The sequence below is a fragment of the Amphiura filiformis genome, chromosome 16 (assembly GCF_039555335.1).
Source record: "Amphiura filiformis chromosome 16, Afil_fr2py, whole genome shotgun sequence".
Taxonomy (NCBI): domain Eukaryota; kingdom Metazoa; phylum Echinodermata; class Ophiuroidea; order Amphilepidida; family Amphiuridae; genus Amphiura; species Amphiura filiformis.
In genome coordinates this window covers 32,806,912-32,833,316 of record NC_092643.1, presented here as the reverse complement: position 1 = coordinate 32,833,316, position 26,405 = coordinate 32,806,912, and the positions used below count along the sequence as shown (strand labels likewise).

Genomic DNA, 26,405 nt, shown 5'->3' with positions numbered 1-26,405 from the left:
TCATAAAAGAATTGTTTGTTGTAAGTTCATACGACTAGCTCAATAAATTATCCACTTACTTGCAGACATTTTGAAAACTGTTAGTATTCTTTGTCGATACTATGGTTGAAATGACGATCTTTTTACAGCTGATTGTGACTGTTGCTTAGCAACCGAGTTGCCAGTTGTTTTTTACTCAGTTAGCAGATCGTCAAATACGTGACTTAAGTTGTATTGCCCCTCATCTCTGTTCATAATGTACGTTACCCCGCTTCCTGATGGTGATTGCTTCTTTTATCCATCTTTTGTATCTATTGCTCTCTTTGTCCACGATCTTAGTCTCTTCCCAGTCATTGACATGATTGTTATCAACCACATGGTCTGAAATAGTGGCCTTATGAATAACAGGTTGCGATGCCTTTCTGGTGGCTCTTGTTTTGATGTTGTCGCCGATTTTGTTTCAGCCTCAGTTGTATGTTCCTCGAGTCTTTCTCCGAATTTTCTGTCTGTCTTCCCGATGTAAACTAAATTATCGTTTTGGTTCGGCTAAGCCCAATCAGGCTGGAATCAGCGAAGTGCAGCCATGTACATAATCGTCCTCACTTTCAGTTTTCCGCTTCGCTACTTCCGGCCTGATTGGAGTTAGCCGAGCCAAAAAGCCATCAACGGCTGGAAGGGGCCAATAAGCCCAATCGGCATTGGAAGTTTGCAATGCATTGTGGGACAATTTTGGCAGTTTTTGGAAACTTTGACTTATCGGGAAAATTCAGAAAAATTGGGGTTTTGTGCGTACAAAATATAATTTAAAACGTGTTACTAGAATAAAAACAAACCCCCAAATTCGGTTATTGTATAAATTAATTATTTTATTATTTGTAATGATAACATTATTACAATAATAAATTAATTATCAATAATTACAGCACTTTGCCCGACATATCAGAGGTCAAAGTGTCCCAAAACTGCTCTCAAAAACCGGAAGTTGCAATGGTAATTGGGCTTATTATAAGAAAACTCTAGGAATAAGGAACGTTCAAATATGCATTTCCTGCTTGCTACGCTCACATAAATATAAACATCTCAAAAAAAAAATTACCCCCTTTAAATAATGGCCATTATTCAAAAACAGGCTATTGTATTACAAATCTATAAAACGCGTTGGAAGCAGAATTTATTTATGCGAATTTTGACACCTCAATTGATACGATAGACCAGAAAACAATAACCGGTCAATTTAATGTAATGAGGTCCAGATTTGAAAATTGCACTTACAGCAATACAAAAACATTCAGATATCATTACACAAATTTCCTTCCATTATCACTGAATACAAATCAATAGAATTTACTGCAACTTTCAAATCTTGGGTTACATTTATTTAAATGTACGCTTTGACGTCAATATTTAGCCATGTTGTCAAAATGTGTAGAAATAAATTCTACTTCCAACGCATTTTGTAGATTTATAATACAATAGCCCGTGTTTAAATAATGGCTATTATTTAAAGGGGAAAATTATTTTTTTTGAGATGTTTATATCTGGACCAAAGTTCACATTAAAGTGGTCAAAAAACTTGAAAGTGCAAATGACTCGAATTTTTTTTGTCATTATATTTATACCTATATAGCTCACACAGTACAGTTTGATGAAAGTACACAGCTTGTTCACTGAGAAAAAACACGTTACTCAAAGAATAAAAATAAAATGGTTGGAGTTAGTTAGATCGGTGGGTTTTCATTAAAATGTAAATCCACTGAATTAAATTATATTGCTTTTTTTACTTCGCTACAACTCAATGAAAGTATACAGCTGGTCCAACATTTCCCAGTTATTCAATACGATGCATATTACAAACTTATTATAATAGAATCACGGGTCACGGGATTATTTTAATAACAATACACTGTTTGAAATACAATTGGACATAATATGCTAATGACAAATTGTCTGTTCAGGATTTGATATTTTACTTACTCTTACAACAAATATACGCATGAATGTACGCTAACTTATGCAGGCCGGGATATTCGTCTTTACCTACAGTCTGATTTGTCAAGACATAACAAAATTAAGTTTCAAAGAGCAATTAGTGGATGGAATTTAGAGATGGTCGAACTCAGGACTTTTGTATTGCTATAAAAAGTATCCGGTATCAGGGACATTTGATTGGAAGTATTGACTCTATAATATACAGAACGGATGCCGTGTTTTTTTATTCTGACTTATACATACATATACATATTATAAAAATTCAAAGAACAGACCTTCCAGAATAGGTAGTCGTTACTCTGAGACTCTGAAACTCAGAGTAACGACTACCTATTCTGGAAGGTCGGTGCTTTGAATTGTTATGCGCCCTCCCATTTGGGTTTGAGCACTTTATTCAAAATATAGATAACTATGAGTAAAATGTTGTTATACATATTATATAAATATTTTGCATCTATTATTATTGTTATTATTATTATTATTTAATTATATTGTTATTGTTACTTTGATTAATATTGTTATTACTATGATTTTATAAACATTATGACAATTATTATTTTACCAAGAATATTAATCTTTCAACGGAAACTGAAGGCAAATAAATTATTATTTATTTGCTAATATTTTAAACTAACTGTTACCATTCCCAGGCAGTAATAAATGGCTAAATTTCATCTTCAGCCTGGCTGAACATTACATTAACAGATATTAACAGGCGAAATAGTAATTTATTTATTTACCTTATTTTGAGATGTAAATTTTCTTGGTTATTTTAACCTCCGGAGCTTTCATAATAAATGTAATTTAAGATATTTGTGAATAAACACGAACTTGAACGTTAAAGTGAAAGGCATAGAGATTGTACATAATGACGCATCATACCGTAAATATGGCGGACTTCTCAAATGCATTCAACAAAAGCATGATTGCAATCTACCGCGACAGTTCGTCTCACACAATAACAAATACACTAGGATCAAATAGGTTGATGACAACATTTGATTGAATGGACAACACTGCGCCATGATTACGGTGAAGGACACCGCTTCAAATCCTTTGTTTGGAGCCAATCGATAAAAGCAATTGACACTTTACAGGCTGCAATATTTAGTCTTCGTGTCCAAGTTAGATTCATCATGCATCACGTTCATCGTGCACACACTGATTCACATAAGAATGGATATCAGCATTTTGAACTTTTGTTTAATCTGGGAAAAAAAAGAAAAAAAACCATTTCTTTTCAAAGCTCGATTGATATCTTAACACATGCTGGAAAGTAATGTATACAGATCTAAATTTATCATTAATTTAACATCGCCAGACATTCGATGGTATTTTAGAGATCATAATATATCAACACAGTTGATGTCATTCCAAGAGCTTCACACATATTTATTCTTCTGACGAATCACTCTCTTTTCGTCAAAATTCCAAATTTTGCACTCAACGGAAAATGTTTTCTTTTCTTATATTCGGAGACTGAATTAAAAACTAGTTTGCGTCTGATGTCACCGATTTGTTTACGATTTGTCGTGATTATTGAAATAATTTTGCATGTTTCAGGAAAATATTCCAGGTTTTTGGGTGATTTTGTTTCAATTAAAAGAAAGCCACAAAGACATGTTTGCACCTGTTTTACAGGGTGCAATCATGTATTCTATTCCATATACAATATTTACCTTTGGGTTGGATCACTGAATCCTTTGCCCATGGAAAACCTTGGAATGTTGGACTAAAGGGTAAATATCTCCACAGTTTTGATCCTCGCATGTAGTTCATACCAAATGGAAGATCATAACCCTTTATAGAGCTTAGAGTCGGGTCATTTACATCAGCTGCTTCTAACCATTTCAGCATGCCACGCTCTTCTAAGGTACCTGAAAGTAGCAGAAACATTACATCAAAGATTAGTTTTTATAATGGTAATAATATAGTTGTAGTGAATACATATTATGAAACGTATGCGGCCAAACAAGCCAGATTGACCATTTCAGCCAGTGGCGTAGATTTCTTTTTGACATTGGGGGGTGGAGTTTGAAAAAAAATTCTCGAAGTATAGTCAATCCAGCACCTTTTAGCGACATAATAAGTTTATGTTACAAATGCGCTTGAAGCGCGCGAAAAATTTTGCTATTTTAAAGCTAAACTGATTAAATATGTTGTAAAAGTAGAATAAATGCGCGCGAAAATTTGTATTTTGGTGGCTAAAATGAGCAAATATGAGGTTAATTTGATCAGAAACCCATTATAAGGCGTCAACATTGGGGGGGATGATTGTATGGACCATCCCCCTTGCAAAAATAGGGGGATTTATCCCCATCCCCCGGGATCTACGCCTATGATTTCAGCCAGATTGACCATTAGATTATGTCCTACTTCATCACGGTCGAGTTTTTATTTTATTCAGTTGAGTGATATTTGAAGCCAAAATTAATGATACAATCTTATGAAATGTTTTATGGAATTGTAGATCAGATGAATTATACGAGATGCTGCTATACTGATTTGTAATATTTTGCGATACAATGAGTAGTTATAATTGAAAATAGAAATAAAAAGATTAGTTTACGTCTGACGTCACTGTCAATCAAAATACGATCCTTTATTGGTAAATAGCGCGTAAAAGGAAGATTGATTTATCTGATGCCGATCGGAGAAAAAGAATAGCAGAAAATGACGAAAAATTACGTACTTTTACAAGGCAAAAAGCAACTTTTCTAGGCATTGTTGACATGGTGCCTTCGGGAAAAAAGTTTCCTACTATAAAGATCTAACTTTTGAGAAGGTTTGTATGTTTAAAGGTGCAAAATTAACTATAAGGCGGCCAGTTTTATCGCCGCGTTCAGCAAATCGACACTTGTAAGCAAACCGTGTTCGAGCTTGATTGACAGATGACGTCAGACGCAAACTAGTCTTTCTAATTCTGTCTTCAATTATACCGAGAACACAACATGTTACATCATCATGATGATTTGCAGATTTACCCTTCATGTAAAAGAGCACGGAATTAAGTCCAGCACATAAATCTTCTACTGCAGGGATATACAGCTTTATTCAGCGGCGTAGCTGGGATTTTTTTTCCAGGGGGGAGGGCAAGCCCCCGGGGGCAAGCCTGTATGGGGCGGGGGCCCAAACTAGGGGGCGGGGCCCAAATATACAATTTTGCCAGGCTTATTGATAATGATCGTATGGTATTGCATATCGTATGGATTCCAATATCTCTCTTTCCTTCCTCTCCCTCTCTCCCCCTCTATCTTCTCTCTTTTTTCCCCTCTCTCCCTCCTTTTCCTCTTTTTACCTTGCACTAGGGGGCGGGGGCCCAAATAAGCAATTTTTGCCGGGGGGGGGGGCGGTCGCCCCTGCCCCCCGGCAGCTACGCCACTGGCTTTATTCCGTAAGCTACTTAATTCCAACCAATTCTTGAGTTGTAGACAACTCGTTATCTCCACATTCTGCTCCCATTAGGTACCTCTGCCTGAACAGAATCACACATGATGCAGTCATGTCTACAGTAGAATTCATCTCGACCTTTGCAGGACTTAACCCCATTAAAAGCTGTTAAACCAAGATAACACTCATTGAAACAGCTCAACTGATTAAATCGGATCTTCTCTGGTTGTGCACAAGTGACTGTTTTCATGTGCGATATCGCAATAAAGCTGGTATTCATAGCTTCAGTTGGGTAACCGATTATAAAGGAAACGAAAGGAAACAATGTTATGTGTGGCTTTGTTCACGAAATCAGACAATATGTCGTGCTTTTTGTAAACCAGCATTCTTGAAAATGAGCAACATAATGATTTTTGACTTAAGGGCTGGGGTATGAACGTTTGGGCAGTATTTATTGTGGGACATTAGAGCACATCAGACATATCGAATCGCATTCTGAATACGAAGAATGTCCTTCTGATATCAAATAATTTTGATTTTTGAAATTCGCAATGTAATACACATTTTATGGCAAATCATTAAAATTGATATTTTTGATATTTAACGGTACTCGAAGTAAACTTTATAAATCTGATGATTTATATTTAAAGTGTATGTAGGTGGGATGAAAAGCCGACGATCAATTGAAAATTTTGACCTTTCGTATTGAAGATATGGATTTTTTTCCCAAAACACCAACAAAAAATAGGTCTTTTTTCAATTTATCGTCGGCTTTTCCTCCCAGCTACATACACTTTAAGAATATATCATTAAATTTATAAAATTTACTTCGAGGACTCTTATATCTCAAAAATGTGAAAAATATCAAATTTTATTAATTTGTCATAAAATTTGTATTATATCGGAAATTTCATAAAATGAAAATTATTTGATATCAGAAAGACATTCTTCGTATTTACAATGCAATTCGATATGTCTGATGTGCTCTCATGTCCCACAAAAAATACTGTCGAAACGCTCAAAACGCTCATTCCAGATCCCTTAACACGGTTTAGAAATAATTTCTTCATATTTTTGGTGTTATCTGTCGTTTACATGTCCTTCCTAAAACACAAAAGTACGACCCTCTCCAAACACCTAAATTAGCTAAAAATTTAGGACATGTTACAAAACTTTATTTTCTAGAACCTATTTAGAATAATTTAAATGTAGCTTTTACCGGTTTTTTTGTGGCATCCTTCAGAAGTGAGCGGTCCGATACCAATATTTTCGGTCAAATCTCCATTCAAATAACACGGGGAGTTGGCTAGCTATGCCTTGCCCTCACTCATATTTTACAAAAGTGCGACCATTTCTGAACATCTAACCTAGCTGTAATTTTAGGTCATGTTAGAGAAATATATTTGCTAGAAGTTTTGGAGAATAAATAAAATATTGGCTGGTTATTTTTTACACAGTGATGTTAACTAGGCAAGTGTCCATTCTCCCAACATACATCATTTGTACAGGTCACGCGTCAATGGTGAGAGCACTGTGTATTGTGTATAGGAAAACGGACAGTAACTGCAGTATGAACTGGAATTCCCTACTAACATGACTAAGGTTATTATATGCCAGTAAGGTGACCTTATCACTAGCCTGTCATTGTAGCTAAAGTCAGTATATGACACAGCTTGGGCAATGAGTTACATAAAATGATCTTGTGTGTCGTTTAGTTCCTAGGAAGTTAGTTTTGCTTGAGACAATTTGTGGTCAAATCTTGACAGCTTAATTCGATGGAAAAGTAGGTAAAACGTGATAAATTCTGTTAAGGCAGTAGAACCTAATGATGACGACTTGCCGAGTTATAGCAAATCGGCATTCCGACATTTTGAACCAAAATGACAACTTGCCGAGTTATAGGCAAATCGGCATTCCGACCTATTGCACCAAAATGACAACTTGCCGAGTTCTAGGCAAATCGGGATCTCAAAATCTTGCATTCATATGACAATGGCCAGGGAGCATTTTGCCTACAAGTCGTCATTTTGATGTAAGATGTTAAAGTTCAAGTCAACAAGTCTTGTTTATGGTGAAAAAAATACATTAGTACATAGTACTTACCAGGAATGGTATTGTCTAAGAAGAAACCTATCATTCCTCCAACGAAAACATCATTTACTAAACAAATTGTCAAGATAGAGTCTAATTCTGATGAACCTACATGTATAAATGATATTGACAATAAAATTTGGTTACATAAACTGGGGATAATTTTTGTTGTCGTTTCGTAATGGTCTAATGCTCTTCTATGTGCCCAGCAATAAGTTAGGGGAAAGGTTGGGCACAGGGAATCATTATCGCCGCCGTCGTCATCATCATCATCATCATCATCATCATCATCATCATCATCATCATCATCATCATCATCATCATCATCATCATCATCATCATCATTATCATCATCATCATCATCATCATCATCATCATCATCATCGGTGGGGTGCATCATCATCATCATCATCATCATCATCATCATCATCATCATCATCATTATCATCATCATCATCATAATCATCATGTCAATAAAATCAATTAATGTCATCATCATTTTCGTCACAATCAGCGTTATGAAATTGTGTTCGATAATAGTAAAAACTACGAAGTTTCAGGTTATTTTATAGGTTTAATGGCTATGCCGGGGGCTTTGCACAATCCTTGAATCATCAATAACAAGTGTGTACTAATAGGCTGTATATCTGATAATGATGTTCTAACGATTGTTTTGCCTCAAACTACATGTATAATAACCTGTTTGAATCGCGTGAGGATACTTTGACAACCAGAGTGGAATCCCAAAACCACCGCTGATTGAAAAGCCAACTACCAGCAAATTACGAGTGCTATTTAGATCGATGAATTGTAAATTGGATAAACCTACTGCAAATACCATGGCTGAAAATAAAATAAACATTTAGTACATTTATTTACGACATTAAAGTTGAAACTAATGTCTACAACTGTTGATATAAGACCTTTGGTTTTGTTTATCACAGGACCGCCTTGCATTGCCCAAAATCCAAGTATATAGTAAATAACATTATTTTGCAATATACTTAATATAGCAATACCGGTATACTCCTTTACGTATGATTAAGAGAGAAAACACTAAATAATAAATACATTTCTACACACACCCACCCCCACCCCCACAGACACAATACTGAGAATAATACCGGGTTGGATGAAATTGAAACCTCCTGGCATTGATATTATTTCTTCAAGGCGTCACTGTAATGTGTGTACTCTATATCAGGACTACAATACAAACAGACTGACCAGTTAATACGCTAACTTTATTGCAGCTAAAAATCCAGAAAAGTACATTGTTTTGTGTAATACATTCCAATGCCTAAGTGAAATTGATAGAACCTCCCCTTTGACTTTAACAGACACAGCATGGATCAGGTAGGTAAAGTTACCTCTCATTTTGAATTTGATATATTCATTCTGTATAACTAGACCGCTCCGAAAATGACGCCACTGTTTAAGGTCCGATTTCCATTGTTTCCGATTGCTTACCATGTTTTGACATCGTATGTTCATGCGCAGATAGTCGTAAATATCATATACATTTTCGCGTTGTTTTCTCTTCAGACTTGTAGAGATCACACTCATAAGTTCTAGTAAATTGCGCTTTTCGATGCTAAAATGGTTATTTTGCACAATTATTATGCGAAGATGGCACTACAAGGCGTGGTAGACTTTCATTAACGTCAAAAGGCGAGATTAAGAACTTACATGCACTGATAAGAACAGTACCACCGAAGATTGGGTATGGCACAGTAGAAAATAGAGCCCCAACCTTAGCAAAAAATGCAAAGATTATCAAAACCACTCCGGTCACTTGAGCAACTGTTCTGCTACCAACCTGAAATCAAATGTTTCGACTGATGGCTTAAGAATGTACGGACCGACAATAGGCCCTTGTGGAACAATGTGTGATTCTCTCAATTTGTATGGCTAAAGATGGCTTGTGTTGCATCCTGATCATTTTAAAGAGACATTTCATCAATAATATTTAGATATTTAAGTGACATAAAGTCTTAATATGAATTATCTATCAATCATGAATGGGAGTGCAAAATTGAAACTATATTGATTATTACCAATTGTACTTGATGGTCGTTATGAATTTATGATATGCTATGATAGTAGACTCATATTCCTTATATTTGTTCATGCATTAAAATGTTATACACACCTTGGTAAGTCCAATGTTTCCAATACAATCACTGTAAGAAGTCATTCCCAAGCCTGTGCCCCATGCACCAGCAAATATACAGGCGATACCTTCGATCAATATACCCCTGTTTACAGCATGATTAGGAGGCTTTGGTGCTGAGCAAAGCCTTGCACATGCATAGTAATCTCCAATTGAATCGAGTATCGACGCAAAAACTCCAGTAAGTACGCCCAAAAAGGCCCCGACAGTAACATATGGTCTTCCCCATTGCCCTAGAAAAACGAATAAAATAAAATTGTTTTCATCGGAGAAGGTAAAACGTTGAAGACAATAGATCATATAAGAGGAGGGGCATAAAATTAAGAGGGATAGAGAAGAGTAGGAAGGAGAACAAATCCAGAAAATAATAAAAACTATGCAAGCTGGTGTATAGCGTCGAGCAAATTTTCCCGCAATCTTGGAATCTTTCAAACGATGCATCCTGCCGTGACGTTGCCTTGTTAGTTGACGTGAAATTGCGTGAAACTTACACCGAATGCGTGGCTGTTGACAGCCCTTTTCTTGATCAAATTTATCAGGACTGTTCACAGTAGATTTATTAGTTGTAAGTTCATACAACTAGTCCAATAAATTTTCCACTTACTTGCAGTCGTTTCGAATTGTTGCAATGACGGAAATTGTTGCCAAAGATGAAGTTAACGCCCTCAGCGAAAGGGTTAATTGTCGTTACTTATGTCGAAGGTGTGTCAGAGAGCATTTCTAAGATTTTAAACAAATGGGAACCGCACAATTGTACATATGATACTTTATTCCTTGCAAGAACTGTAACTTGGCTTACGTCGGGGGACAGGCAGAAAATTAAGAAAATATTTGATGAACATCAAACTGAGGCTGATGAAATCGGCGACAATATCAAAACAGCTACCAGAAAGGCATCGCAATCTGTAAGCCATAAATCCACTATTACAGATCATGTGGTTGATATAAACAAGTATGTCATTGAATGGGAAGAGGCTAGGATCTTGGACAAAGAGAGCAACAGATATAAAAGAGATACAAGAAGCAATCACTAAATCATAAGGAAGCAGGGCAATACCATCAACAAATACAACTTAAGGCACATATTTGAAGATCTAATAACTTAGAGAAATCAACTGGCAACTCAGTTACTAAGCAGCAGTCAAAATCAGCTGTATACAGATCGTCATTGCAACAATACTATCGAAAAAGAAAACTGATAGTTTTCGAAATGTCTGCAAGTAAGTGGTAAATTTATTGGACTAGTCGTATAAACTTACAAATAAACAAAAGTTCATTTGTGTGTGACGTCAGTCGTCTGTATGTCCTGTGATGTGCCCTGAGTAATTTAATTTAATTTAATTATTTAACTTTGTTTACAAGCTGAAAGTATGTCATGAGATGGGAAAACCCCTTGTACGTGCAAGATAATGGTGTGGAAAGTCATTTTGGAATTCCCCCAAAATTATTGTAAACAAAGTCAGATCTATGTTTGGAACGTGGAAATCCCCAGTTCATAATTGCACCATCAGGAAAACCCCCAGGAAGTGATGTAATGTGAAAGGTGAATGTGTATAATTAATCTTGGGAAATCCCAAGATTGCAGCAATGTTGTGAAAATGTGATTGAAGTAATGGTTTATTAATAGATGATGGTTTTTTTACATCAGTACTGATATAAAAAGCTGGAGGCTTTTGTTGGGACTTTACAGAATGTCATGGGAGATAGTAAACTCCTCATGTGTGTGATGGTCTGCGTGCTTCAAAAAAGTAAATTTTAACCAGTTTACATAGCCAATAATTGAGCTAATTTTAATACAGCAACGAAGGAGATTGCGAGTATACAAAAGTGCTCTTCCTCATCAAAGGATTAAAGTTCTTCTGTCGAATTGCTGGAGTTTGCTGGGTTTGTGAAGGCCACGCATCTGTCAAAAACAGCGGAGCTGTGTTAAAGAAACCTGTTTCCTGGAAAAAGAGTGATTGGTGAAAGAAACACCATTTTTGGAGAAAGCAACGCAAGGAGGTATATTTGTGGAGATAGCAGATATATTTGTGGAGAAAGCAGCGCAAGGAGGTATATTTGTGGAGATAGCAGCGCAAAGGAGATTGGAGGAAGCATCATCATTTTCGTATGAGGATTTTATACGCAAGGATTTCTTAGTGTACAATGGACTTCGCTGATTTTCACAGGACAAGTGAATAAGGATATATTACATCAGTCGTTCAGAACATTGCAAGAACTCTAGAATCACCAATAAGAAGACCGCTGGTTAAGTACCGATAGAATAAAACTGATTGTGTGATTTTATTGTAATTGTTGTTATATGTACCAAGCATACTTTGTTTTCAATTAAAGACTTAGATTTGTTAGCTTAAAATCAAACAGTGTATTTGTGTTGTGCATTCGTGTGAGTTCGGGTAAAAGGTGATTTTGGCCTTGAGTCAGTAGGACTCGTAACAGTCCCATCTCCCTTAAATGATTGGTAAAGACCTCTTTATTGTTTCAAAAAATATTTTTATTCACCGTCATAGTCCGGCTACAAACTATTTTTTTTATCAGGTTAGATGGTTTTGCCAGTTAAAGCCTTTTTCTTGCTGATTATTATTCTAATGGGGGTGTAGAATTGTCACCCCTGGTTTGATTTGATTTGATTTGTTCGGGTTTTGACAACCCTGGATAATCCAAGAAAGCCTCTATTGAAGCTTATTTTCATTGGGACGGGTTGGGAACGGTCAGGGGTTAACACCCTACTCTCTTCGAAACTGGCTGCGCGATACATGTACAGGTATGGCTCTCTGCACACGGGACCGACTGCTTAATGTCCCCTCCGAAGGACGGAGTACTTTCGTGATTCATTTACCCAATTCTAAATGAACCATGGGGAGAGCGGAAGTCTGAGCAGGGTCATAACTCAAAATTGCCGAATTGTTTTTAACGTTCCTCTAATCATAATGATTCAGAAAAAAATGTATAGTTTGACATACCTACGACTTGTAGTTCCGGAGTTATAAGCCAACAGGTCACAAATTGTCGGCACTGATTCTCGTTACCTGAGTTACCGATCATGGAAATACCGGTATGTCATCACCAAACCTGGTCTCCCTATTAAACTTCCGTATATACTAACTTAGTCTACAAATGATCTTACACTGATACATTGCTCGTTTTGACACCACAGAATATATATCGTCATTAATTCAGCAGAGAGCCGAATCAGGATTCGTGTTTTGGTAAATTCATTTGGTAAATTCCCTTAATTTTAACCCTTGTGGAATTCCCTTTTAACCTTTGACCATTTTATTCATAACTTCACTACGATAAGTCGTAGTCATATCTCGAATTGCTCAGGGGTGACGATTTTACACCCTTTGAAATCTCATTTTGTACTACAAATGGCAAAACCAACCTAACATGATCTGCCACCGGACTCTTACATACCAGGATACGGAGCTTCTAGCCACGGCGTAGCAACGAGATCGTCAAGTTTAATGTCGGTACGTGCATTATAAGCAGGATTAGTCGGATCATCTGGAAATACGTCGGCTACCGTCAATATCACACACAATATCCACGTTGTTATGATTGCGATTATGATCTGGTGGGCATAGTAATAACAATATTATAAGAACAACTAGATACCCACATGTTATTGGTATACACAAACTTGCAGTCCTTATTTGCTGAGAAACAGCAGTCCATTTGTTTTAACATTTATGGACCTGTGGCCCATTTATGTTTGACCTATGTGGCCCATGTGTACATATGTTAAGATATAATTTTTATATGCTATCAGTATACCAACGCAGGGCATTGTAGCTGGTTTATTTACTGAGTAACGGCCAGCCTTCTTTTTAACTTTTGGGGCACCGGGGCCCATAATATGCAACATATGGGGCTCATACAAATTTATATACATATAACAATATAATTCCTTCAGCCCTGAAGCTATTTTATTTGACGAGAAATGGTCGGCCTTTTGTTGTAACATTTAACCCCTAATATTTTATTTAAGTACATACATAATGTTAAGGTATAATTCTTAAGTGCTATCAGTAATTCAGTATACTTAAGCAGCACGTTGTAGCTGCTTTATTTACTGAGTAATGACAGGCCCTATATTTTAGTGTTTGGGTCCCTGGTGCTCATATCATATTACATATGGGACTTATATAATATATATACATATAACAATATAATAAAGACCTATTAGTATACCAAATCCGAGCCCTGTACTAGCTGCTTTTGCTGACAAACGACCGACACAAAATTTGGGCCTCTGTGACCTTGAACATCTGGGGCCAAAATGGATAAAAGGCACATCTACAAGTAAGGGCCCACACGTGTGCCACATATGAGCTCTAGTGCTTATGTAGTTTTAGAGCTAGCTTTGTCAATCTGTTGACGTTTAACGTTTATTTTAACATTTGGGGCCCTGGACCCATAATATACGACATAATGTGGCTCATGTAAACTTGCAAAATAGAATACCCCTGGGGCTATCAGTGCTTTATTTGATGATAAACGGCATGCTTTGTATTTTTATATTTGGGCTCGTGACTTCTTGGGCCAAGATGGGCAAAAGGCACATCTACGGGATAGTGTCCATAAGTGTACCACATATTGATAGTTTTATGTTTAGGAAATGAAGAGGAAAGAGAAGAACGAAGAAACCACAGGATAATAATATACCCTGCTTGCTCTGCATGCGTGTATAACAATAGGCACAAGGATCATATTATAATTGCATCAAAGTCATCGCTATCGTCATCTGATGGTATTGTTGACAACTTTATCTACCATTTAAGGTGATTGGTGCTTGTTCTATATTTATATAATATTAATCATGTATAAACTTCTTTATCAACGTACCGGAAACAGTTGGAAGATTTGTGCTCTACCAATGTGTAAACGTTTCTGTGAATTGTAAGCTGGTATTGGGATATCAAATGAGGCCAAGTATTGTGACGTCAATATAATCAAACCAATTGTCCTGTGGAAAATATCACATTATTAACGTTATAAGAGTTTCATTACTTCATCGAAACACACATACAAAAACCTTTTCCAAACCCAAACAAGTAAAATGTTCAAAAAACTATTAAGAACGGATTATTTTCATTCATATCATTGTAATTACCCTGGTGATTCAACATGGTCTCTAACTCAGTTATGATCTTAAACTGAGTGATCATATAAAGAAGTTTATGAGAAAGAGTAATAGCGCCCACTGTTGCTTTTAATCGTATATAGTGCGTATTAAGGGGGTACTACACCCCTGTGGTAATTTTGTGACTATTTTGTATTTTTCTCAAAAATAATAACACACTGGTAACAAAAGTTATGTATATTATTGGGGCAAGGAATCCAATTACTACACTGAAATTTCAGTGACTCAAGACAAGCGGTTCAGTATAATGATAGGAAATGAGGTACATCATAGCGGTACCTTATTTCTTGTCATAAATAATAACTATTATAAATGAACGATTAACGCTCAAAAACAATAGCCAGCAAACTTCTATGAATTAGGGAAAAACGGAAATGGCGTAATAATCAGGATGATGTAGCATAGGTCTAGACAATAGGCGCCATATTGCAGAAGGGTTAGAGTTCATAGGGAAACGTTAGAGGTTAGTTTATTAGATCACATAGGCTGCGTCTCTAATTATTATTCAGGTGTTGTAATACCAGTAGGTAAAAAAGAAATGATTTGTTAAAATGCTCCCGATTTCCAATGACTAAATATAAGTATAGTACTCAATAAACTATTGCTTTTGGCACATCTATCCAATATGGTGGTGACTTTCGAAATATCTCAACGCATCACATTTCACGTCAGCATCCTTTTGTATTAATATGACCCAGAGGGCTTCGTTCATTTTAGTTTTTGTCTGTAACGCGGGAGTATGACAATAATGCTGAATTGAATTAGTTTTGGGTTGTATTTACCTGAATAAGAACTTTTTTTTATATTTTAGTAGCGTATAGTGAAAACAAAATCTTGTATCTTTTTATTCTCTAATGGTGTTTCTAATGTTTTAGTTTGTAAACTAAAAACATATCTGATACATTTTGTTCATTGATCCCTTTGAAACATACATTGCTGAAATCCCCCAGTGGTCACCACACATAGTAACAGCTATGGGCACAACTTTCATTGCGGTTAATGCCACGGTAGGAGTTATCGTCATAGGCCCAACATAACGCAAAAGAATCCCGATGCACCCAATTGAACCGAGAGCAACTTGTACGAAAGAGGCGAGCAGAATAGCACCAGAAATCTAGAAAAGAAGAAAATTTAAAAATTATTTTACTTTAAATTGTATTCCTTAAGGCGTGTGAAATATCAAGAACCAAATTTTTCCAGTTTAGCCATTTAACTAAAACATGCAGTGTATACTTCTTAATATTAAGAGTAAAATTCACGACCAAAAGTACATATGTGACCATCCAGCACAACTGCATATTCTGCTTGAAATTAGCTTTAAAATGATGTATATCATGTTTTTAATAGTTGACATGAAAAATTAGTGAAAAATCAATAAAACAGTCAATAAATCCATTATTTCCTATTGTTTATTGTTCAATGGAGCATATCTCAATAGTGGCACTGGCGACATCCGGGCTCAGTTGTGTGGTGGATAGTCACATATTCTAGTTTTACCATGATAATGTTACAGTAGTCTTTCAATATTGTTACAAATTTGTAACTTTACAACTGTATAACTGACATAAATTCACGCTAAAAATTTGTTGTACCATCAACAAGCCATTATTTACCACAACAATGCTGCTATGCAATATGCAGACTATTGTTCTCAGTTGGGAAACAAAGGCCTTACACAGTATTGTTACTGTGCATCCATCCAGTTACTGTTTGCTTTGTAATGGTGCATCCAACTGAAATTACTATACCTATAGCATCACAATCCATAGCAATATCGCACAGGTAAATTAGACACATGTGTTTGTGGACCATGTGGACATGGTTTGGAAACAAGCTCTTCATATTTAATAATGACAATAATATTCACGGATTAAAGAAAGGATAATACCTCCAACATACGACTTTTCCATTCGTCATCAGCATTGTCTAATTCCTCCTGTGTAGCGTTTCCTAATTGCCACATTATCAAAACGAGAAAAAAAATTAAAAAAAATTATTGGTATTATTTTATTATTTAATCTACGTGCTTTATGTTTGGATCGTATTGAGACTGCACTTCAAATATCTCTGCATCAGTTGAAATTGCCACAGCATTCACAATGGGGTGTCAAGGTAAGAAAATAATTCGAACACTGCTTACCCGTCAGTCTTCTTGTTGATGTATATCCTGATCCAAACTTTTTATTCCACAGAGCAGGACGTTTATATCCTTTCTCATTTAACTTTGACACAAATATGTTTTCCAAATATTATTGAAGCCCAAGTCACCAATTTGGTTTTCATTATCCTCAACTTATTCTCAGGAAGCCTTCTTACTCATTATCCGCGTAACTGCACATGCTATGCAGAACATATCTCATTTTCCTCACAATTATCCTCCTAAAAATAGGGGTTTATCTATGAATATTGGGTCACGAAAAACCTCCACCCTGCTAAATCATTTCCTAACTCCATGATATCTCCTTTCACTGAAAATATGGTCTGATACCTATGGTATCAGACCATGTGACCAAAACCAAGTCAGTTAATTTTGTGGAGAGATACACTCCAATACCGTAGATAGACGCATTACCTGCTAAACTATCCCCATTAAAGGGCACATTTCCGTCAACTATTAATGTATCATCAAGTGATACAACTCACTCTAAACCGTTTGTGGTAGAGTGATACAACTCACTCTAACGCAAATGGTTTAAATTCCTCACACACTTTTTCTGTGTCACTTCCCTTTTGTGGAAATTCTTTTTCTTGATTTGACTGAATACAGGTTCCTTTGACCCACTGTACATCCTACAGTGTTTTCTTAGAGTAATTGTAAGTTATTCTCGGTTTCAATTCAGTCCCACCTTTTGTTATCTGAAAACGCGAGGTTCATTCACTACTTTGAGCTACTTTGTGGTAAAGTAGACTACGTTTTCCCTTCTTGGGCGCCCCCTCGTTTGTCTTAGATTGGTTATGCTTGTTTCCATAACTTTTGTTATGACTAAATGTATTTGCATTCAACTTGTGAGTTAAGTCATAGTCATCTGCCATTACAGCGTGGACACATCTTTTGAATAATTCTACAAGAATCAATTGCCTAGATTGGCCAAAAGCATCTTCATTTGAACCAAGCCACCTTGTTCTTTTACTCCAGCAAATACTACACGAGTTTGGTATATTTAGATTATACAGGGTGCATCACAATAATATGAATATCACAATAATATCACAATAATATCACAATAATATGAATTCAATTTTGATGGATGGCTTGCCCTGGCGATGCAATTTTCATGGGGACATTTGTTTCCAGCAATATGATCTGAATCAACTATATCTGGGGCCTCCTATGTGACCTATAAAACAAAAATCGCCCAGTCCTTAATAGTGACGAATTGGTGATGAGTGTGGCTTGATCACAAAGAAATTATTCGTTCCATCAATTTTTCAGGGGGGACAGGGGAGGAGTATGGTAACATTAGGGTGCGGAGTAAAATTTGACCAAAATGGTCAAAATAGGCTAAAAACGATATAAAATTCCGGCGGCCAGCAGCCAACAGCGGGAATGGGATAGTTGATCTACCCTCCCTCTTGGCTACAGCGGTGAGACTCATCCCCGCCCAACCCTGCCCCTAATTGAATGAAATTATGATATTGTCGAATACTCTATATATTGGTTAGGCTTTAGTTAGTGTTAGTTTGTGTTCTATAGTCAATCTATATGTTATTTAGTATACCAAATCATGGGACAATGGAGTACCAGAACGATTCAACTGAAATTCGAAATTGAACCTAAAAGAGTTTGACACTTACCCATATTTCCTTACCTACCTGGCGTAACAATAGGACAAGGCTCCTTCAGGTCTAGGATAGTAATAACGGCGACCAAGAATCCACCTGAACCCTGAATAATTGGCAATCTGTATAGGAAAAAAGGCAAATATTGGCTCAGTATTGGGATATACACATCTTTAGCATTATTCTTAATGGAGGGTTTTAGGAATTTTGCATACACTAATTTTCGTGAAGATTAATTGACTACTAAATGGTATTTCTTTGGGAGTATGCGACTGATGTATACAGTGACCCTCAAAGGAACTGTTCATAGTAAGCTGCCCCTCCATACCGATAGCTTGTTCAAAAACTACTAACGATAAAGGAGGCGATCCTGTATAAACAGTGATCGGAGTGCCATCTCTCTTTCATTGGCGATTGGGCCAGACTCCTCCATGTAATGTTGCTATAGGGGGATCGCTACACCTCCTCCACAGCGAGTCTGTTACCTTCCCAGAATTTAAGAATACCGGTACCCATTTATACACCTGGGTGGAGAGGAGTAATCGAGATAAAGTGCCTTTTACTCAAGAGCACAACCCGATGGCGTAGCTGGTGCTCGAACCCGCAATCTTCCGATTATGAGTCGGAGCCCGTTCCTCTCGGCCACCGTGCTCCCTAAAGCTGCTGAAAAGAGCCGTCCAAAGTATGTTGCTCTGAAAATAGTCAACAATACTTTTGACAACTCCACTCTTAGCATTTTGTTATGATAACCTTGTTCTTTTACATAGTGGTCTTTATGTCTGTGTTCTTACCTACACCCAAATGTAGATTGAAGAAATGTTCCAATGCCACAGATAAGAAATCCGGTACTTATTAAACGTCCCATAAGTACCGTGTTAAACGACATACACATCTTGATACCAATTATTACTTGAACTGTAGTGATAGATCCAACACTCGCTAGAAATTGCTGTGAAAATAAGTACAATCATAATCAAAATTAATTTCTCTGATTGGGTATGAACGTTTGGACATTATTGTTTGTGGGACATGAGAGCTCATCAGATATATCGAATTGCATTCTGAATACGAAGAATGTTCTTCTGATATCAAATAATTTTGATTTTTTTTAAAATTCGCGATATAATACACATTCTATGGCAAATGATTAAAAATTGATATTTTTGACAGTCCTCGAAGTAAATTTTTATAAATCTAATGATATGTACTTAAATTGTATGTAGCTGGGATGAAAAGCCGGCGCTCATCGTCGACTTTTCATCCCAGCTACATACACTTTAGGTACATATCATTAACTTAGAAAGTTTACTTCGAGGACTGTTAAATATCACACATTTACAAATTTCAAATTTTAATAATTTTTGTATAAAATTTGTATTATATCGCGAATTAAAAAATCAAAATTATTTGATATCAGAAGGACATTCCTCGTATTCGAAATTCAATTTGATATGTCCGATGCGCTCTCATATCCGACAAAAAATACTGTCGAATCGTTCATAACAGAACCCTCAAAGCACAAAAAGAACTCTCGTTTTGATCAGGTGGAGTAGACCCTCTATTTTGATGCAGGGGGATGCATATTTGCCAATTCATGTTCGCAGACACAGTAATACATTTACCAAATCGGTTTTAAAGTTAGTCTGGCTATGGAACGTACGTTCTTGCGATGTTATGTTCCATTGATTTATTATTAGCATTATTATTATATTACTATATTACTATTATACTAGGAACGAAGCAGGAAAGCCTGTCTGACGGAAGAAGAAGACCAAAGTTATACAGTACCTGGAATCCAAACGCAATGGTAGCATACCACGGCGGCACATCTTCCAGTCCATAGACCACTTGTCGTGTATAATTTACAGGCGTTTCTTTTCCCTCATGATTATACGTTTTCTCCCCCTTTTCACCATCCTGCGTATCACTACTCTTAACTTGTTCATGCAAGACTATATCAGACCCCTGCGCCATTATTTCCGTGAATGTGTTCTATGGGTATTCGTCATTTGTGAGGTAATAAGACCTGTAAAGTGTGCTGAGGCTTGTGGATCAACGTCTAGGCGTTGTGCCTGTGCGTAGCGCATTATAAATCACTGCGGGGTTTTAAATGATAACAACAACTGAGGCTATAAAAATACATGTACCATGAATAAAAAATTATAGCTATTTTAATTGGGTTTTACACGAGGACACATGCCTTGCCTGCATAATAACCATAAACTCTATTTTGATGGATGACTTGTCCTGGCGATGCAATCTACACGGGGACATTATTTTGTTCCCAGCAATATGACCTCAATCAAATTTATCTGGGGTCCACTATGTGACCTATAACATCATAGATGTAACTAACCAGGTAAATACATAGCAAAAGTGTACAAAAGTCATAACATTCCAGATAAACTCTCTGGAGAGTGTAATATGTCTTGAAGAAATAGCCCCTGTTCTATTTTGAGGAAATATTGATAGGTCAGAGGTCATGGAGTATTGCCTGGCAAAATTACCAATTTATACAAGGACTTTCCCTTGTAAGAAATAAATAGTGCTTTAGTCTCGGATCCCGGGGGCCACTTGACATTGACAAATGGGTATCAACTTCAAAAAGTACCCTAATTAAATACTCAGTGATCTAAAAATGCACCCCTAAACAACTATGACAAGTGCCATTTCAATACACTAAACAGGAAATTCATACGCAAATAAATTGTAAAATTTTCTCGACTCTAAACTCTGCATTAGTTCATAGCCATTTTTGGATACAGACCTACTGATTATACAATTGGGAAAACACTGAAACTCATAAGGGGCTGCAGTAATTATCCCCAGATAATGGGGTAGGGTAAAATGAGGAGGGGAAATTTTATTAGCAAGTCAGAAAGGAGTGGAGTACGCAATTTTGTGGCAGATTGGGGGGGAGGCGATTTCTGTTACACATTTATGACACTTTTTTTTAATATTAAAACTCTCTAAAAATGCTTGGAAATAGTATAGAGTTTTCTTATAATTGAGCCCTTGCAGCCGCTGATGGCGTTTTGGCTCGGGTAACTCCAATCAGGCCGGAATTAGCGAAGCGGAAAACTGAATACTTGCGTAGTCAGCTACACAATTGTCTTCACTATCAGTTTCCCGCTTCGTTATTTTCGGCCTGATCGGAGTTCGCCGAGCCAAAAAGCCATCAACAGCGGGAAGGGGCCATAATAAGATAACCCAATAGGAATGCATTTCCTGCTCGCTACGCTCACATTTCATTTATATCTAGTTTCTATATTGGGTCCCCAAAGTTGGCATTTGAAGGAGAGGGGATTTTGAAAATGCATATGACCTGATTATTTCTCCTTTTACTAGCTACAGCTCAATTAAAGCACACAGCTGGTTAACTGATGTCAAGTTAAACTGATTCAATGAGAAAATTTATGTTAATCAGAAAATGATTGGAGTTATTAAAATAGTTGTAAATTCATTTAATTGAGTTGTCGGCCTTTTAACAACTCAATGAAAGCACACAGCTGGTTCAATGATGTCGAGTTAAACGATATTCTGCTGTCTAAACAAATGTTAAGGCCATGTTTTCCATAGGGGTGTATGGTTTTCAATTGGAATAGCCCATATAAAGGGAGGCTCATTTATTCAGGGGCGTGTATTGTAAATGGAACAGCGACGTGAACACGAAGTGAACACGAATAAAAATGCTTCACCGCCGGGTTTTGAAACAGGATCAAAGGGGTGAAAGACGTTATGATATCACGACTAGTGGTAATGAGCTATAACTGTATTAAACAATAAGTACATATTGCACGTTTCTAAAATGTAAAACCAGATTTTGGGCTTTCTCCTTTTGATTTCGTTTGTTTTTTGGACTTCGCTGAACAGTAATCTTCTTACGAAGGACAAGTGTATCAGGATATACATCAAGAACACTGAGTGCAATAGAACTTTGCAATCAACAACAAGAAGAAGGCTGCTGGTTAAGTAACAGTTAAAACATTGCATTTTATTGATTCTAAATGATTGTCGATGTATTAATGTTCATTTGAAAGATCAATGATAAACTTGACTTTTCATTAAAGATTCAGATATAGTTAACTTAATCAAACAGTGTGTTTTGTTGTGCATTCTGAAGTGTTTTTGACCTTAAATCATTTACGACTCGTAACAATACACTTTATAAATCACACTAATAATTAATTATCCGGTAGTCTTCTTCTTGTTGATTACAAAGTTCTGTTGCACTCAATTTAATGTTCCGGACGACTGATGTATATCCTGATCCAAACTGCGAAAATCACTGTAGACTTGAATAATTTATATATCCTCTGCGTACAAATCCTTGCACAGATTACTATTTCCCAAAATGGTGCTGCTTTCAACAATCACTCGCTTTCTTCAGGAAACAGATTTTTTTACACCTACGCGACTTACATTGACAGATGTGTCCTACCATAAATCAGACTTTTGGGAAGAACAGATCACTTTGTTGTACTCGAAATCTCCTTCGAATGATATTACATTATTGGCTATGTAAATTGACTCACAGGTACCTTTATTTGAAGGCAAGTAGATTATTTGTTATTAAGATATTAATAAATTATGGCTGAATTGTTTCTACAACCAATAAGTCTTTCCCCTAAACATGTCATAATACACAAAAATACACATAAATTGCAAACAAAGTAAAATGATCAAATTAAATTACCCAGGGCACATCACAGTAACTCATTTTATAGGACCAATGACGGTCACTTCCTTTGCCGAAAAAAATTTGCTTGTTCCATTTGAAACATTTAGTAATTTCTAAGGGGAGCAACAACTGCACTGATCTTCCTTTTTAGCACAAAAAAATAGCGATTTGTGTTTTGGGGAGTAGTATGAATGTTGTCAATAGATTGAGGAGACTGAAACTGAGGGCGACATAGCAATCGAAGACCGAAGACCAATAAATGTACATCTCAAATAATATCATGGATACATTGTATCTGTTAATCCAAATAGATTAATGTTTCTTTGCCATAAAATGCTTTTACTGTCAGCTATAGCCCTTTTCATTTTTGAGCCGAACAAATCAGGCAAAGTAAAGAAAAAGGAATTTACTACTAGCACCGATGTCGCCAAAACGCATCACTCCTTCGGTCATGTTACGGTACTATCCTTCGTTGTGCAGATCACCGTCCCGCACGCTGTGTTATGAACATCGCGTATGCGTTTGACTAATATTTCCATCGTAATAATAAACGACAGTTCCTATGAATGGGGGGGGGGGCAAAGGTTTTTTGTCAGGCCGCAAGCAATTTTTGGTCACTATTTGTAAATTGTACCCCCGAGGGACTCATAATTATTGCACAGTCCCTTAATTGTGAGGATGATCATTGTGTGTTTATTTAACATACATCCGGGCACGTAGAGCGTAGATATCAATGATAAGTTTAATTTGAGGCGGGGGGGTCGTTGGTTCAATCGATAACATTCAAAAAGTGGATTTAGTTCCCTAAAATGGACCTTTTTGGGGATAATTTGAACACTTTAACACTGAGATTTGTGTTTTGGGGATTAGTATGAATGTTGTCAATAGATTTTGGAGACTGAAAACTGAGGGCGACATAGCAATCGAAGACCGAAGACCAATAAATGTACATCTCAAATAATATCATGGATGCATTCTATCTGTTAATCCAAATAGATTAGTGTTTCTTTGCCATAAAATGCTTTTACTTTCAGCTATAGCCCTTTTTATTTTTGAGCCGAACAAATCAGGCAAAGTAAAGAAAAATGGAATTTACTACTGGCACCGATGTCGCCAAAACGCATCACTCCTTCGGTCATGTTACGGTACTATCCTTTGTTGTGTAGATCACCGTCCCGCACGCTGTGTTATGAACATCGCGTATGCGTTTGACTAATATTTCCATCGTAATAATAAGCGACAGTTCCTATGAATGGGGGGGGCAAAGGTTTTTGTCAGCCCGCAAGCAATTTTTGGTACACTATTTGTAAATTTTACCCCCGAGGGACTCATAATTATTGCACAGCCCCTAAATTGTGAGGATGATCATTGTGTGTTTATTTAACATACATCCGGGCACGTAGAGCGTAGATACCAGTGATAAGTTTAATTTGAGGCGGGGGGTGTTGGTTCAATCGATAACATTCAAAAAGTGGATTTAGTTCCTAAAATGGACCTTTTCGGGATAATTTGAACACTTTAACATTGAAAGGAATTGGCCACTAAAATGCCATTTGGAGACATCTACATTGTGGGAGTAATCCCACAGATCAAAAAACGCCCACAATTTTGCTTTATACTTATAATTACACCCACAATGTACTTCATTTAAGAACACAGAACTCACAGATACACATACTACTCACAACATTTCCCTATTTATAGTAAGATATACTACCTTATGTAAAATCTCTACCCGAGGTGTTTGGGCGAGGCGTTTTGTTTGTGATTGTTTGTTTGCTTGCTTTTGGGTGGAGTATATGCAATGATTCCCGGGTGAACGTTAAAAGCAAAGTTAACATTCTCGGCATTATATTGCATTTTAGGTGTTGTGCACGGGTCTGTGGGGGCGGGTGAGGGTGGTGGATGTGTGTGTGCTTTGTGTAGGGATATGAACAATTCAGAATAAAATCGCTCCCTGGTAAGTTCATGGGACACCGGAAACAGGCAAAAAATATTTTAATTTGAAATGGAAATGATTTTTTGGAATAATACTGTCGACAAAAGGATTTACTGTCAATAATACGAATGAAATGCTCGACAGGTATAAAATTTCAAATGAAATGCAAGTAGTATTTGAAGTCACAAAAACCATGGACAAATCACTTGACCTTCCATCATTCGTCTGTGTGTTCGTATTCGTGTCCTTGTGTGAATAAATCTACACTAACAAACATGATGGCATTTGGCTCCTGCATGAATTATTGATTTTATACCAGAGCTCTATCACTAGACATATTAGCGCCCTCTGAGAAAGTCACAGGATCATTTTAATATCAATGCGCTGTTTGCTAATGACAAATTGTCACTTCTGGATTTTATATTCCTTACTCATACAAAAAAAGGTAAAGGAGGCGAACCTGTATATAAACAGTGAACGGAATACGCATATCTCTTTCATTGGCGATTGGGCCAGACTCCTCCATGTAATGTTGCTGTAGTGACCTCCTCCACACCGAGCCTGTTACCTTCCCAGCATTTAAGAATGCCGGTACCCATTTACACACATGGGTGGAGTGGAGTTATCGAGATAAAGTACCTTACTCAAGGGCACAACACGATGGCGTCACCGGGGCTCGAACCCGCAACCTTCCGATTATGAGTCGGAGCCCAATAAACATACACATACAGGCCGGGATACTCGTCTTATATATCTATCATTATTGTTATTATTACTATTCAGTCCAATTCAATTCAATTCTATTATCATTGTTACTATTATTATTGTTATTACGCTCGTACTATGATTTTTATAAATGTGACCCGGCAGCACAAATGAGCCGTAAATTCCGTAAATTGTATTCTGAGTTACGGTGTAAAATGTGTACGAAGGTCGTATTCATCGGTAACTTAAGCTGGCGCGACATCTGTCTCATTTTGATAGTCAAAAACTAATCAATAATCCTATTGTTGAAGTGGATAATAAGCTTCTACCTTAGATGGCTATAGAACTTTTAATAGCCCTGGTCTTTGTTTGCTTTTGCTATATCCTGTTCAAGTGGTGGGTTACCAGGCATTGTATTTTGTACAGGTATGCATAACCAACAATTAACAATGAGAGAACTTTCTTAAACCTCGTTGACTTAACTGGGGATGATTTGAAATGACCGACAATTATGACTGTTTGATATTTATTG

General features: G+C 36.7%; 1 protein-coding gene across 1 annotated transcript; it reads right to left on the bottom strand.

The window, feature by feature from the left end:
* Nucleotides 1–220: 220 nt before the first annotated feature.
* On the bottom strand, nucleotides 221–20,522 carry LOC140172572 (solute carrier family 23 member 1-like). Its single transcript, XM_072195715.1, has 13 exons — nucleotides 20,337–20,522; nucleotides 19,340–19,497; nucleotides 18,582–18,670; nucleotides 16,657–16,718; nucleotides 15,701–15,882; nucleotides 14,471–14,591; nucleotides 13,040–13,196; nucleotides 9,602–9,855; nucleotides 9,139–9,268; nucleotides 8,149–8,292; nucleotides 7,462–7,557; nucleotides 3,648–3,845; nucleotides 221–360 (listed from the first exon to the last, which is right to left on the bottom strand). The coding sequence occupies exons 1-13, from the start codon at nucleotides 20,520–20,522 to the stop codon at nucleotides 221–223; spliced, it is 1,917 nt and encodes a 638-aa protein (XP_072051816.1).
* Between the last annotated feature and the right edge of the window lie 5,883 nt (nucleotides 20,523–26,405).

Coding starts and splice junctions, on each gene's coding strand:
- LOC140172572 (XM_072195715.1), bottom strand. CDS start 20,522: ATGGCGCAGGGGTCTGATATAGTCTTGCATGAACAAGTTAAGAGTAGT. Junction 15,883..16,656: donor GGAAAAGTCGTATGTTGGAG/GTATTATCCTTT, acceptor CTTCTTTTCTAG/ATTTCTGGTGCTATTCTGCT. Junction 9,269..9,601: donor GAAACATTGGACTTACCAAG/GTGTGTATAACA, acceptor ATTTGATTTCAG/GTTGGTAGCAGAACAGTTGC.